The sequence below is a fragment of the Pseudophryne corroboree genome, chromosome 3 (genome assembly GCF_028390025.1).
Source record: "Pseudophryne corroboree isolate aPseCor3 chromosome 3, aPseCor3.hap2, whole genome shotgun sequence".
Lineage (NCBI taxonomy): Eukaryota > Metazoa > Chordata > Amphibia > Anura > Myobatrachidae > Pseudophryne > Pseudophryne corroboree.
Genome location: NC_086446.1, coordinates 453,344,376 through 453,361,201, shown reverse-complemented (window position 1 = coordinate 453,361,201; position 16,826 = coordinate 453,344,376). Strand labels below are relative to the sequence as shown.

Here is a 16,826-nt window from a genome sequence, read left to right as displayed (position 1 = left end):
CCTGTCTCCTGCGGAGCCGCTAATCCCCATGGTCCTGACGGAGTCCCCAGCATCCACTTAGGACGTCAGAGAAATAACCATTGATGGCCGCCAACTTTGCAGTGGATAACCATGGATGGTTCCCATTATCTATGGTCATCACTGTTTTTTCACTGACTGGCTCCTGGGCCGATCAGAATAAAGGGGTGGGGCTCCAAATGTGTCAGGGGGCAGAGCTATGCTTCGTGTCCTAGCACCACATAAATTTTTTTTATTTGGTTATACATTTCCATCAATGGAGGGAAACCATCTGGTTCTCCGTCGATGGAAAAAGTATTCTACATCGGCCATAAACCATCAATGATTTTAAATCATCAATGGTTGATGGCCATCCCTAGCCATAACCCTGCCTGTGAGCCTTATGCAGATACAGTGGAGATGGATCAGATTCATCCAGTACAGCTGAACAATAAACCCACTCCCAGAGGTCTGAGTGAGTGACTGACTGCCTGCGATCGCTCGCTGCAGTTTATCGCAGCGATCGGGTCGGATCTGCGCCGGTCAGCCGTCGTTCCCTAGCGATCGCCTCTGACGCAGAGGCGGTCGCTGAGCGGGAGGGACGGCGGCGTTAAGCTGCCATTTAGGGGGCACGGTCCGGCCAACGCAGGAGTGGCCGGACCGTTGGGGGAGCGGGCCGCGGCAGCCGCTGCGACTCGGGGCAGTGAAGAGGTTCTTCCGGCCAGCCGCAGGAGCTGCGCTGGCCGGGAGCAACTCCTGGGATGCAAAAGCATCGCCGCTGTGCGATGCTTTTGCATTTCTGCGGGGGAGAGCCGGCACTGACACGACGGGCGGACTAGCCCTGTGCTGGGCGTCCCCCTGCATGTCCTAGTGCCTGATCGTAGCTGTGCTAAATTTAGCACAGCTACGATCAACTCGTAATGACCCCCACTGTGCCACAGTTAATACAGACATCACAGATTAATCTAAGCACACGCACACACAAAACTACGGCTCCCAGAGTGCAGTGCGGATGGAGTGTATCGGTTTCTCTCTGGTTTTGTAGCGCGGTCTATGCCGCCGGCGCCCTCTAGCGGCTCCTCCGCGCACAGCGTGCCGCATCCTTTGTCCCTCGGAAGCACTTCTTTCATTTCCTTTCATGGCGTCGGCGCACGCGCGCTCGCCCCCCACCGCGGCGTTCCGCGTAGACCCAGAAATAAAAGGAACGGAGGAGGGAGAGTGCAGGATGTCAAAGGGCCCTGTCCCAAGCTCCCCGTCCGCTTCCTCTGCCTCTCCGGCAGCAGCGGCCGGCGGAGCGCTCCAGGCGCAGCCCGAGAAGCCTCAGCACTACACGTACGTAAAAAAAAACCACGGCACTAGACGACTGACGTCAGCGGGAGGCGTGAGTCACGCGCAGTGCCCCGCGCCCAGACTGGCGGGAACCGGTCCGAGCCGGATAGAGGCAGCTGGGGAAGTGGGCGGGGTCGGGGCTGGGGTGGTGCGAGGGCCGCCCCGGCGCCGTCTGGTCTGAACTGGATGGACCCCCTAGGGGCCACTCACTGTAAAACCATTAGTGTGACAATAGTAAGTGTCCATTACACGTGCAACCACTGCCCGGCCTGTCACTGGGCCTATCCTGTATCTGCCACTCCCTGACACCATTACCTTCATCACAGCAGCTGCACCCAGTGGTGCTTGGGCTGGTCACACAGGTCCCCTAAGCTGTCTGTAGTGTACATGGCAACATGTGGATGTTACAGGATAGTGGTGACTGGTCTGTATGATGGTCATGTTTGCACAATGGTAACTGGTCTGATCAGAGGCTTACTGTAGTTATTATTATGACCAGCTGCTAAGTCATGGGTCTTCAACCTGTGGACCTCCAGCTGCTGTGGAACTATACATCCCAGCATGCCCTGCCACAGTTTTGCTATTAAGGCATGCTAAAACTGAGGCAGGGCATCCTGGGGTGTGCAGTTCCAGGACAGCTGGAGGGCCGCAAGTTGAAGACCCATGTGCTAAGTATATTTCATCTCTCCCCCAACAATCTGTATTTGTCCCCACTTACTAAAATGAGGTACACATGGGTACACAGACAATTTCCCTTGAACACCTGGGAAAACGATACAGTGCGTACACACTGTGCCTGCCGTCTATCAAATGACCGAACGATATAGATTGTGTAGTTTGTTAATGATATAAGATATATATGTAGGAAGTGCTTATGTGCTGCATGTTTTGAACAGAATCATAGACAATATTGTCAGCTTGGCCTGCATGTATGGCGGATCTGAATATGCAGGACATGAGACAAATCATCCAAAATATCGTCTAGTCTAGTGCAATGGTTCTCAAACGTTTTTTGAATCACGGCGCCCTAGAGTATCAGAATTTTGTTCACGGCACCCCTTGGCCATAAGTTTGTTATTGAGAAATTGAAAAATAAATATATTAAGAACATTGTTTTTATACATTATCATTAGGTTTAGTTGTGTGGTGGGGACAAGATTTGTTTCTGTTTGTCCACATATTTTGATTGACAGCCACCAGCACTGGTTTTGCCTATTGCATTAATCATACATAATTTGAATTGGTCCTGGACTACCAATCCAAGGCACCCCTGCTTGTCTCCCGAGGCACCCCAGGGTGGCACGGCAACCGGTTTGAGAACCACTTGTCTAGTGTGTACCCAGCTTAACTTTTATCTTGCAGCCCCTTTTGTGTACACTCTCTGCTTTATTATTCTTATCATCATGCACAAGGCAAGTAAATGTTTTTATATCCCTGTCATTAGAAATTTGTGATGGCTGGGCAATTAATTGAAATGACCAAGCCAGTACTTTACAGACAGTTTCCACTTGCGTGTTTCATGTAAACAGAAGGGAGAAACTGGGGGAAAGAAATCCATGTCCCCACCAAGATGACACCAAATTAGATGCATAGATCTTTGTGTCCCTTCCATTAAGTATCTGCTGAGATTGTGGTCATTCGTTGGATAGATAGGTGATGTTTGTGTCTTCTGTACCTTTTCTCTAGTAGGCATAGATCACATATGAGCTGAATGGGGAGAATACTGTGTCTGTATAAACCTAGTAATTGGTATTTTTGTCAGAGTAAAAAACTGCGTTTGAAAGTCTTTAAGGAATACTTAAGGCCCATATACACTGGGCGATTTTGTTGTGTTGAGCTGCTTTCAGCTCAAAGCCGCCCAGTGTGTATGGCCAGACAATGAGCGCTGATGCGCGCTCCCGCTTCATCGCCAGTGGCCGGCGTTCATCTGGTATTACCAGTAGGTGAACGGCAGGGTGAGCGGCTTTCCATAGCGTCCTGCTATGGGTCCCGTTCACCCCTGCTGACATCGCTGGGCAGGGGGGGAAATAGCTCTGCACTGCACTGAGCGCTTTTCAGCCCAGCGATGTCAGCGATCATCGCTGTGTATACACGCTGGAAACAAACGCCCTGGGTGTATGGACCTTTAGAATCATTTTATTATGTGCTTCTTCTTAATAATTATATCTTCCTCTAAGGATTTCTCTATTTCCAGTCTAAATGTTTTCCCATTTCTGCCCACAACACTTAAAAGACTGTTGGCAGAAATGGGCAAAGCTCAGAGGTGGTCAAGCAATTGATAGTGACCAGCACACTCGATCAAGACTGTACAATGGTATCTCCTTAGTGTGGATACTGCAGAGTTTGAGTTGACATTTTGATTCTCATTTGTTTCATAATAAATTGGAACATTTGTCTATTCTGTTTGCTACCATGCTTAAGGGCCCTACAGACTGGGCGACCCGCCGCCGAGCTGCCCGACCGCTGATACGGCAGACGGGCGACCTGGGCGGTGGGGGGGAGTGAAGTTTCTTTGAGAACGTTCATATTGTGCAGTGAGATCTGCCAGTGTGTAGGGCTCTTTAGATTAATTTATTTAGATGTAAGCTGATAGAGCATTCTGTCTCCAATATGGCTACAATAATGAATTTGATTGTGTCCACTCAGCGCTGTTTTATTTTTGGGGATTAAGTACAAGCTATTATTTTTAGATTATTTTTTTTTTTTTTTTTTTTTTGTTTGCATGAGCCTCCTTACTTGTTACATACAATTGCTTATTTTGCTAAAAATGTAAATTGCTGATGCAGGTGTACATTTCATAGCCTGGGTGAACTAATAGTTCAGTTATATACCATGACATATACTATGACAAAGTTTCTGAAATTCCGCCATTAGAAGATCCATGCTTGAGTCCATATGCTAAATTAAAATTGACTGAGTTACTACTTAAATCACCTTTGATCATGCATGGACATCCTTAAAACCTGGACTGTAATGGCAGAGTTTGGGAAACTCCTCTGTGCTATAATATTGTTTGCCTTTAGAGTAGAGTCTGAAAGTCTGACTACTTCTGCTGTAAGGCAGGGTTTCCCAAACTTGGTCCACAAGGCACCCTAATAGCCCAGGTTTTAAGGATATCCATGCTTAAGCACAGGTGACTTAATTATTATCTCAGTCAGTTTGATTATACCATCTGTTCACAAGAATGGATAGCCTTAAAACCTAGACCAAAGGTTCTCAAATGCGGTCCTCAAGGTACCCCCTAACGGTCCAGGTTTTAAACATATCCATGGCTCAGTGCAGATGGTTAAATCAAATTGACTGAGGTGCTAGTTAAGTCACCTGTGGATAAACTTAAACCTGGACCGTTGGGGGGGCCTTGAGGACCGCGTTTGAGAATCTCTAAACTAGACTGATAAGGGTGCCTTGAGGACTGAGTTTGGAAATCACTGCTAGAGTAGTTTCAATATATAGTGCTGCTTCTTAATATTGTCAGATTATTCTGACCAAAAATATTGTTTTTGCATGTCATCTTTATATAGAGCAGAGGTTCTCAACTCCCTAACCGTCCCCAACGGTAACCTAACCCTCCTTTCCTGCAGCCTAACCCTAAGGCTTAGGACACACACAGCGTTTTCCCCAGACCCGTTTTGCATGACCCATTCAACACGAAGGAGCCTACACATGGTCTTCTACCTGGCTGTCTGCACATATGCGGCAGTGCCGCACCTGCCGGATCCAGGTGCATGCCAGGACGACTGGATTTCAAATAGAACACATACATTTGAAGGTGTGTGTTCACACAGTGCTTCTGTGCCACATTGTTTTCTGGTTGAAATCCCATCGTCCCTTACTGTTGAACCGGTCCGGCGAAAACGCTATGTGTGGCCCAAGCCTAATATTTACCGTTTTAAATTGTCAGCATTTTGACCCGTCGGGATTCCACCACTGGTATTGTAAACGTCAGGATTCTCACCATTGGGCAACTACATCCCGGTTAAGGTCTCTACACACTATGCGGTTACACTGAAAGATGTGAACGATCTTGTTCATTAATGAACAAGATATCATTCATATCTTTCAGTGTGTATGCACCAACGTAGAACAATGCGAGGTCTCGAGCTCATTCATCGATGGTGCTGGGTTGTTTATACATGCATGCCAATATGGAAAATCTCGTCCATATTAGCATGCAAGGCTATGGTGCCGGGTGACAGGGGGAGTGAAGAAACTTCACTCCCCCGTCATCCTCCCCCGCCGCCGGGTCATCCGCCAGTATGTAGAGCCCATTAGATGTAGTGTTACTGTGTCTGTGTAGTGTGTAATATAATTACATTAAGATCAAGTTAGTTTATGTCATGTTTGATAGTCGCCTGTATACAGCATAACAGAAATGTATAAGTTAGAATTGTATCATCATTGAATTTTTTTAAGTAAATCGATTTATATTAGTGTATAGAAGTACAAGTCCACGACTGTGTCCACCAACTGCCACCTTGACAAAAGGGTATACCATGCCCTGAAACGTTGGTGGACAGTTGTGGACTTGTACTTCTATGCACTAATATAATCGATTTACTTAAAAAAATTCCTTGGAGTGCCACTGATTCTTGCAACGCTAAAATAAAAAAATAAAATAAAATAGAAAAAAATAGAAATAAAAATCTCTCGTGTATAGGCGGCACCCGGTAAGAAACACTCTCATAAGCGCAGGTAAATGTTCAATGTTTCAAAGCTTTTAATACCGCTTCTTCGTCAGGATACAACATAGAAAAACACAACATACCTTATAAAGACCATCTCACCCCCCACGTGTGTCAGCCGCGGCGCGCTTCCCCAGCATGAAGACACCCACCGATGACGCCATCACCTGGCGGCCGGCGCCATGGCTACAAGAAAAAATAAACAGAGTGCTGCTGCTGTCAAACTCGGAGAGGACAGGCATAAACAATGATATAATATATTATCACAACTGTATAAAAACCATGTATAAGCACAAACCATCAGCAAACAAGATACCAATATTATTCAGTCGTTGCATATGCCACAATACACAATCGTCATGGCAACCGCAGCGACAAAAAAATAAAATGCATAAAATATCTAATACTTGAATACAAAGATCATTCAATAAGCCAATTATACCCAGTCACTTAGATCTTTATACATAGTATCGACAGATGGAACCGACAGATCGATCACCACTAAACCGAAAATAACAATTTCATAGGAAACAGTGTAACCCTAAAGTTTCATTCAGGCCCTTTGGAGCCATAGTACCAAGTTGGTGAATCCAACTGGTTTCACAACGTAGTAATTTGAGGTCCCTATTGCCACCCCGCAGACACAAAGGTATATGATCTATTATAATATTTCTCTGACGTCCTAAGTGGATGCTGGGACTCCGTAAGGACCATGGGGAATAGCGGCTCCGCAGGAGACTGGGCACAACTAAAGAAAGCTTTAGGACTACCTGGTGTGCACTGGCTCCTCCCACTATGACCCTCCTCCAGACCTCAGTTAGAATCTTGTGCCCGGCTGAGCTGGATGCACACTAGGGGCTCTCCTGAGCTCCTAGAAAGAAAGTATATTTTAGGTTTTTTATTTTACAGTGAGATCTGCTGGCAACAGACTCACTGCAGCGAGGGACTAAGGGGAGAAGAAGCGAACCTACCTGCTTGCAGCTAGCTTGGGCTTCTTAGGCTACTGGACACCATTAGCTCCAGAGGGATCGAACGCAGGGCCCGACCTCGATCGTCCGGTCCCGGAGCCGCGCCGCCGTCCCCCTTACAGAGCCAGAAGCAAGAAGATGGTCCTGAAAATCGTCGTCAGAAGACTTCGGTCTTCAACAAGGTAGCGCACAGCACTGCAGCTGTGCGCCATTGCTCCTCATGCACACCTCACACTCCGGTCACTGATGGGTGCAGGGCGCTGGGGGGGGGGCGCCCTGAGCAGCAATATTAACACCTTGGCTGGCAAAAAAATCACAATATATAGTCCTAGAGGCTATATATGTGAAAAATACCCCTGCCAGAGAGCCATAAAAAAGCGGGAGAAGTCTGCCGAAAAAGGGGCGGGGCTATCTCCCTCAGCACACTGGCGCCATTTTTCCCTCACAGCTCCGCTGGAAGGATCGCTCCCAGGCTCTCCCCTGCAGTTTCAAAACTACAAAGGGTAAAAAAGAGAGGGGGGGCACTAAATTTAGGCGCAGCAGTATATATATATAAGCAGCTATAAGGGAAAATCACTCAGTTATAGTGTTCATCCCTGTGTTATATAGCGCTCTGGTGTGTGCTGGCATACTCTCTCTCTGTCTCCCCAAAGGGCTTTGTGGGGTCCTGTCCTCTGTCAGAGCATTCCCTGTGTGTGTGCGGTGTGTCGGTACGGCTGTGTCGACATGTTTGATGAGGAGGCTTATGTGGAGGCGGAGCAGATGCCGATAAATGTGATGTCACCCCCTGCGGGGCCGACACCTGAGTGGATGGATAGGTGGAAGGTATTAACCGACAGTGTCAACTCCTTACATAAAAGGCTGGATGACGTAACAGCTGTGGGACAGCCGGCTTCTCAGCCCGCGCCTGCCCAGGCGTCTCAAAGGCCATCAGGGGCTCAAAAACGCCTGCTACCTGAGATGGCAGACACAGATGTCGACACGGAGTCTGACTCCAGTGTCGACGAGGTTGAGACATATACACAATCCACTAGGTACATCCGTTGCATGATCTCGGCAATGAAAAATGTGTTGCACATTTCTGACATTAACCCAAGTACCACAAAAAAGGGGTTTTATGTTTGGGGAGAAAAAGCAGCCAGTGTTTTGTTCCCCCATCAGATGAGTGAATGAAGTGTGTGAAGAAGCGTGGGTTCCCCCGATAAGAAACTGGTCATTTCTAAAAAGTTACTGATGGCGTACCCTTTCCCGCCAGAGGATAGGTCACGTTGGGAGATATCCCCTAGGGTGGATAAGGCGCTCACACGTTTGTCAAAAAAGGTGGCACTGCCGTCTTAGGATACGGCCACTTTGAAGGAGCCTGCTGATAAAAAGCAGGAGGCTATCCTGAAGTCTGTATACACACACTCAGGTACTATATTGAGACCTGCAATTGCCTCAGCATGGATAGTGCTGCTACAGCGTGGTCTATTACCCTGTCAGGACAGGGATACTATTTTGCTAACCATAGAGCATATTAAAGACGTCGTCTTATATATGAGGGATGCACAGAGGGATATTTGTCGGCTGGCATCCAGAATTAATGCAATGTCCATTCTGCCAGGAGGGTATTAGGGACCCGGCAGTGGACAGGCGATGCTGACTTTAGAAGTCACATGAAGATTCTGCCTTATAAGGGTGAGGAATTGTTTGGGGATGGTCTCTGGGACCTCGTATCCACAGCAATAGCTGGGAAAGAAAATTTTTTACCTCAGGTTTCCTCACAGCCTAGGAAAGCACCGTATTATCAGGTACAGTCCTTTCGGCTTCAGAAAAGCAAGCGGGTCAAAGGCGCTTCCTTTCTGCACAGAGACCAGGGAAGAGGGAAAAAGCTGCACCAGACAGCCAGTTCCCAGGATCAAAAATCTTCCCCCGCTTCCTCTTGAGTCCACCGCATGACGCTGGGGCTCCACAGGTGGAGCCAGGTGCGGTGGGGGCGTGTCTCGGGAACTTCAGCGACCAGTGGGCTTGCTCACAGGTGGATCCCTGGGTTCTGCAAGTAGTATCACTGGGATACAAGCTGGAGTTCGAGGCGACTCCCCCTCGCCGTTAGCTCAAATCAGCCTTGCCTGCTGCCCTCGAGGGGAGGTAGTACTGGCGGCAATTCACAAGCTGTACTCCAGCAGGTGATAATCAAGGTACCCCTCCTTCAACAAGGCCGGGGTTACTATTCCACAATGGTTGTGGTACCGAAACCGGACGGTTCGGTGAGACCCATTCTAAAATTGAAATCCTTGAACACTTATATACGAAGGTTCAAGTTCAAAATGGAATCGCTCAGGGCGGTTATTGCAAGCCTGGACGAAGGGGATTACATGGTATCACTGGACATCAAGGATGCTTACCTGCATGTCCCCATTTACCCTCCTCACCAGGAGTACCTCAGATTTGTGGTACAGGATTGCCATTACCAATTCCAGACGCTGCCGTTTGGACTCTCCACGGCACCGAGGGTATTTACCAAGGTTATGGCGGAAATGATGATACTCCTTCGAAAAAAGGGAGTTTTAATTATCCCATACTTGGACGATCTCCTAATAAAGGCACGATCCAAGGAACAGTTGTTAGTGGGAGTAGCACTATCTCAGGAAGTGCTGAGCCAGCACGGCTGGATTCTGAATATCCCAAAGTCACAGCTGGGTCCCCACGACACGTCTAATGTTCCTGGGAATGATTCTGGACACGGCCCAGAAAAAAGTGTTTCTCCCGGAGGAGAAAGCCAGGGAGTTGTCTTCTCTAGTCAGAGACCTCCTAAAACCAAAACAGGTATCGGTGCATCACTGCACGCGGGTCCTGGGAAAGATGGTAGCTTCTTACGAAGCAATTCCATTCGGCAGGTTCCATGCCAGAATTTTTCAGTGGGACCTGTTGGACAAGTGGTCCGGATCGCATCTTCAGATGCATCGTTTAATAACCCTGTCTCCACGAACCAGGGTGTCTCTTCTGTGGTGGCTGCACAGTGCTCATCTTCTGGAGGGCCGCAGATTCGGCATACAGGACTGGGTCCTGGTGACCACGGATGCCAGCCTACGAGGCTGGGGGGCAGTCACAAAGGGAAGAAATTTCCAAGGACTATGGTCAAGTCAGGAGACTGCCCTTCACATAAATATTCTGGAACTAAGGGCCATTTACAATGCCCTAAGTCAAGCAAAATCCCTGCTCCTACACCAGCCGGTGCTGATCCAGTCAGACAACATCACGGCAGTCGCCCATGTGAATCGACAGGGCGGCACAAGAAGCAGGACGGCGATGGCAGAAGCCACAAAAATTCTCCGATGGGCGGAGAATCATGTACTAGCACTGTCAGCAGTGTTCATCCCAGGAGTGGACAACTGGGAAGCAGACTTTCTCAGCAGGCACGACCTCCACCCGGGAGAGTGGGGACTTCATCCAGAAGTCTTCCAAATGATTGTAAATCAATGGGGTCGTCCACAGGTGGACATGATGGCGTCCCGCCTAAGCAAAAAACTAGAGAAGTATTGCGCCAGGTCAAGAGACCCTCAGGCGATAGCTGTGGACGCTCTAGTGACACCGTGGGTGTACCGGTCAGTTTATGTGTTCCCTCCTCTACCTCTCATACCAAAGGTATTGAGAATAATAAGAAAGCGAGGAGTAAACACAATTCTCGTGGTTCCGGATTGGCCGAGAAGAGCGTGGTACCCGGAACTTCAAGAGATGATCTCAGAGGACCCGTGGTCTCTGCCGCTCAGACAGGACCTGCTGCAGCAGGGCCCCTGTCTGTTCCAAGACTTACCGCGGCTGCGTTTGACGGCATGGCGGTTGAACGCCGGATCCTGAAGGAAAAGGGCATTCCGGAGGAAGTCATTCCTACGCTTATTAAAGCAAGGAAAGAGGTCACAGCAACTCATTATCACCGCATATGGCGGAGGTATGTTGCATGGTGTGAGGCCGAAAAGGCCCCAACGGAGGAATTTCAACTAGGTCGATTTCTGCATTTCCTGCAAGCAGGAGTGAATATGGGCCTAAAACTGGGCTCCATTAAGGTACAGATCTCGGCTCTGTCAATTTTCTTTCAAAAAGAACTAGCTTCAGTACCTGAAGTTCAGACATTTGTTAAAGGAGTGCTGCATATTCAGCCCCCGTTTGTGCCCCCCGTGGCACCTTGGGATCTCAACGTGGTGTTGAGTTTCTTAAAATCACATTGGTTTGAACCACTAAAAACCGTGGATCTGAAATATCTCACGTGGAAGGTGGTTATGTTATTGGCCTTGGCTTCTGCCAGGCGAGTATCAGAATTGGCGGCTTTGTCTTGTAAAAGCCCTTATTTGATTTTCCATATGGATAGGGCAGAATTGAGGACTCGTCCCCAGTTTCTCCCAAAGGTGGTGTCAGCGTTTCACCTGAACCAGCCTATTGTGGTGCCTGCGGCTACTAGGGACTTGGAGGACTCCAAGTTGCTAGACGTTGTCAGGGCACTGAAAATATATGTTTCCAGAACGGCTAGAGTCAGAAAATCTGACTCGCTGTTTATCCTGTATGCACCCAACAAGCTGGGTGCTCCTGCTTCTAAGCAGACTATTGCTCGTTGGATTTGTAGTACAATTCAGCTTGCACATACTGTGGCAGGCCTGCCACAGCCAAAATCTGTCAATGCCCATTCCACAAGGAAAGTGGGCTCATCTTGGGCGGCTGCCCGAGGGGTCTCGGCTTTACAACTTTGCCGAGCTGCTACTTGGTCAGGGGCAAACACGTTTGCAAAATTCTATAAATTTGATACCCTGGCTGAGGAGGACCTGGAGTTCTCTCATTCGGTGCTGCAGAGTCATCCGCACTCTCCCGCCCGTTTGGGAGCTTTGGTATAATCCCCATGGTCCTTACGGAGTTCCCAGCATCCACTAGGACGTCAGAGAAAATAAGAATTTACTCACCGGTAATTCTATTTCTCGTAGTCCGTAGTGGATGCTGGGCGCCCATCCCAAGTGCGGTTTATCTGCAATACTTGTACATAGTTATTGTTAACTAAATCAGGTTATTGTTGAGCCATCTGTTGAGAGGCTCTATTGTTTCATACTGTTAACTGTGTTTCATATCACGAGTTGTACGGTGTGATTGGTGTGGCTGGTATGAGTCTTACCTGGGATTCAAAATCCTTCCTTATTGTGTACGCTCGTCCGGGCACAGTACCTAATTGAGGCTTGGAGGAGGGTCATAGTGGGAGGAGCCAGTGCACACCAGGTAGTCTAAGATCTTTCTAGAGTGCCCAGCCTCCTTCGGAGCCCGCTATTCCCCATGGTCCTTACGGAGTTCCCAGCATCCACTACGGACTACGAGAAATAGAATTACCGGTGAGTAAATTCTTATTATTTTTTTTCGTAACATGACCAGGAACCCCAGTTAGTGTACTGCGTCCCCTTGCATGGCGAGCGCAAGGTGCCTCGCTCCGCTGCGTTCTGCACAGGTTACCGTTCCCAATAGTAGTCCACGTGGATGGTAAAGTATGAAAAAGTTAAAAATCCGTGTCGACCACGTTAATGTCGACCATCCAAACGGATAGTTTTGCCAAGGTGCAAAGATTAATAACAACATTTAGGGCCATATGCAATTGCGGTCGAATTGCCACAAATGTCGAAAAACGGGGCATTTTCGACACAAAAAAATGATTCGACAATGCAATACAGTACTTTTCGACAAAAAAACGGCAGTTTCAGATTCGACTTTTTGCAATTCGACAGTTGTCAAATTCGACATGTCTGCAATGGTAAAAATGCGGCTTTTCGACAAAAGTATATTCAACTGAAGAATGTCGATTCGACAACAGTGCTATTCGACAGTCATTTTGTAAATTTCAGTGCGCCTCATTATGCGGGCGTGATCTAATAAATTTTTTTAAAAACATGTTTTTTGTGTGTGTTTTTTTGTTGCTAATAGCATATCTATTTATATTAGAAGGGATTATCTACTTGGTTTGTCTATTAGGAGCCACAAGTATTATTTAATATATTTTTTAAAATAATATTATTATTTTTTTTTACTGACTAAAATAATATGGAGAGATCAGAGCATGTTTTTCAGTGGGGTGGGAATGGGTTAAAAACCCTGAAAAAAAATGCGTTGGGTCCCCCCTCTTAAGCATAACCAGCCTCGGGCTCTTTGAGCCGGTCCTGGTTGTAAAAATACGGGGGGGAAATTAACAGGAGATCCCCCGTATTTTAACAACCAGCACCGGGCTCTGCGTCCGGACCTGGTGCAAAAAATACGGGGGACAAAAGACGTAGGGGTCCCCCGTATTTTTCACACCAGCACCGGGCTCCACTGGCTGGAGAGAGAATGCCACAGCCGGGGGACACTTTTATACCGGTGCCTGCGGCCGTGGCAGTAAATCCCCAACTAGTCACCCCTGGCCGGGGTACCCTGGAGGAGTGGGGACCCCTTAAATCAAGGGGTCCCCCCCTCCAGCCACCCAAGGGCCAGGGGTGAAGCCCGAGGCTGTCCCTTCCATCCAAGGGCGGCGGATGGGAGGCTGATAGCCAAGTGTCAAAATAAAGAATATTGTTTTTTGTAGCAGAACTACAAGTCCCAGCAAGCCTCCCCCGGAAGCTGCTTCTTGCAGAACCACAAGTACCAGCATGCAGGGAGGAAACGGGCCCGCTAGTACCTGTAGTTCTACTGCAAAAAAAGTACCCAAAAAAAAACAGTACACACACACCGTGACAGTATAACTTGATTACATACATGCACACCGACATACACACATACTTACCTATGTTGACACGAGGCTCTGTCCCCTTCTCCACGTAGAATCCATGGGGTACCTGTAAATAAAATTATACTCACAAAAATCCTGTGTAGATCTGTCCTCTTCTTAGTTTGTAATCCACGTACTTGGCAAAATAATAAAACGCAAAACCCGATCCACGCACTGAAAGGGGTTCCATGTTTACACATGGGACCCCTTTTCCTGACTGCTGGGACCCCCCTTGACTCCTGTCAAAGAGGGTCCCTTGAGCCAATCAGGGAGCGCCACGTCATGGCACTCTCCTGATTGGCTGTGCGCGTCTGAGCTGTCAGGCGGCGCACTCGAGATATAATGTAGCACATAGGCGCTCCATTGTATCCAATAGTGGGAACTTGTTGTTGTTCTGTAGTTATAGTGTTCTTATGTAGTTATCTAGTACATCGGGAGGTAATATCCTAGGACACAAACCGTAGGTGTTAAACAGAGACTGGAACACCCGTACCTGTTATAGCATGGGTAACACTATGCCAAAAGATGCTTACCATGGAACACTCCCTTCCCAGGTGCCAGAAAGTACCCCTGCAAACTGTACATTTGGGGATCATGTCAGTGGCCCTCCCACCAGATTTCATAAGCTTTACGGGTGTGAGATAAGTTCTGTGAAGAATAAACAATTGGCTGTGTTGAAACCTAATAGATGTAGTAGAATACCTTGGAGAGGCCATGGCGAAATTTCAGGATTCATCACTCATAGGGCCAATGTCCACTACCCATTGATCTGGAAGACCAGGAATATCAACGCTATGCTGAGCGGATAGGAGAAAGCTATTTAAACCAGAGATGGTTTCTGTGTACTTACAGTCAACAGGAATTTTTTAACTGGAGAATTCATTAGTGGCGGTGGTGGGGGCGCGTGGCTTTTAGAAAACTGGGTGGACAATGCGTGGTGCAGTTGGAGATACCTATAGAAATATGAGACCTGTAAATGGAAATTAGTACTTAGTTGGGAGAAAGCTTTTAGAACACCAGAGTCCTATCATTGGCCAATAGAAACCACACCCTGAGTGCACCACACAGTATCAGTCTGTAAGGAGGACACTTCATTAAATAATTTGGAGTTCCACAGTGGAGTATCTGGATCCAACTCCCCATAATACCCCTTTCTCTGACGTCCTAGTGGATGCTGGGAACTCCGAAAGGACCATGGGGAATAGCGGGCTCCGAAGGAGGCTGGGCACTCTAGAAAGATTTATGACTACCTGGTGTGCACTGGCTCCTCCCACTATGACCCTCCTCCAAGCCTCAGTTAGATCTTGTGCCCGGCCGAGGTTGGATGCACACTAGGGGCTCTCCTGAGCCCTTAGAAAGAAAGTATAGATTTAGGTTTTTTATTTTCAGTGAGACCTGCTGGCAACAGGCTCACTGCAGCGAGGGACTAAGGGGAGAAGAAGCGAACTCGCCTGCTTGCAGCCGGATTGGGCTTCTTAGGCTACTGGACACCATTAGCTCCAGAGGGATCGACCGCAGGCCCAGTCCTTGGTGTTCGGTCCCGGAGCCGCGCCGCCGTCCCCCTTACAGAGCCAGAAGCAAGAAGAGGTCCGGAAAATCGGCGGCAGAAGACATCAGTCTTCACCAAGGTAGCGCACAGCACTGCAGCTGTGCGCCATTGCTTCTCATACACACTTCACACTCCGGTCACTGAGGGTGCAGGGCGCTTGGGGGGGGGGCGCCCTGAGCAGCAATAAAAACACCTTGGCTGGCAAAAATACCACAATATATAGCCCCAGAGGCTATATATGTGGTAAATACCCCTGCCAGAATCCAGAAAAAAGCGGGAGAATAGGCCGCGGAAAAGGGGCGGAGCTATCTCCCTCAGACACACTGGCGCCATTTTCTCTTCACAGTGCAGCTGGAAGAAAGCTCCCCAGGCTCTTCCCTGTAGTTTTCAGGCTCAAAGGGTTAAAAAGAGAGGGGGGGCACTAAATTTAGTCGCAATATTATATATACAAGCAGCTATGGGGGAAAATTCACTCAGTTATAGTGTTAATCCCCACATTATATAGCGCTCTGGTGTGTGCTGGCATACTCTCTCTCTGTCTCCCCAAAGGGCTTTGTGGGGTCCTGTCCTCAGTCAGAGCATTCCCTGTGTGTGCGGTGTGTCGGTACAGCTGTGTCGACATGTTTGAGGAGGAGGCTTATATAGTGACGGAGCAGATGCCGATAAATGTGATGTCGCCCCCTGTGGGGCCGACACCAGAGTGGATGGTTAGGTGAAAGGTATTAACCGACAGTGTCAACTCCTTACATAAAAGGGTGGATGACGTAACAGCTGTGGGACAGCCGGCTTCTTAGCCCGCGCCTGCCCAGGCGTCTCAAAGGCCATCAGGGGCTCAAAAACGCCCGCTCATTCAGATGGCAGACACAGATGTCGACACGGAGTCTGACTCCAGTGTCGACAAGGTTGAGACATATACACAATCCACTAGGAACATCCGTGACTTGATCCTGGCAATAAAAAATGTGTTACACATTTCTGACATTAACCTCTAAAAATGGGTTTTTATGTTTGGGGAGAAAAAGCAGGCAGTGTTTTGTTCCCCCATCAGATGAATGAATGAAGTGTGTGAAAAGCGTGGGTTCCCCCTGATAAGAAACTGGTCATTTCTAAAAAGTTACTGATGGCGTACCTTTTCCCGCCAGAGGATAAGTTACGCTGGAAGATATCCCCTAGGGTGGATAAGGCGCTCACACGGTTGTCAAAATAGGTGGCACTGCCGTTTTAGGAACGGCCACTTTGAAGGTACCTGTTGATAAAAAGCAGGAGGCTATCCTGAAGTCTGTATTTACACACTCAGGTACTAGACTGAAACCTGCAGAGCGTGCTGCTGCAGCGTGGTCGGTGACCCTGTCAAACATACTAGTTTGCTAACATGAGAACATATTAAAGACGTCGTCTTATATATGAGGGATGCACAGAGGGATATTTTGCCGGCTGGCATCCAAAATGAATGTAATGTCCATTCTGTCAGGAGGGTATTAGAGACCTGTCACTGGACAGGTGATGCTGACTTTAAAAGGCGCATAGAGATTCTGCCTTATAAGGGTGAGGAATTA

The 16,826-nt window shown here is 48.2% G+C and overlaps 1 protein-coding gene across 6 annotated transcripts in view; it reads left to right on the top strand.

The window, feature by feature from the left end:
* Positions 1 to 1,020: 1,020 nt before the first annotated feature.
* UNK (unk zinc finger) overlaps positions 1,021 to 16,826 on the top strand; it is a 253,205-nt gene continuing 237,399 nt past the window's right edge. For 3 of the 6 annotated variants that reach the window (XM_063960583.1, XM_063960584.1, XM_063960582.1), the window contains exon 1: positions 1,129 to 1,329. In XM_063960583.1, coding sequence (XP_063816653.1) covers positions 1,136 to 1,329 — 194 coding nt within the window. In that variant the 5' untranslated portion in view covers positions 1,129 to 1,135. Of the gene's footprint in view, positions 1,330 to 16,826 lie in introns of all 6 variants that reach the window. The other 3 variants (XM_063960581.1, XM_063960580.1, XM_063960585.1) reach the window with 2 other exon arrangements.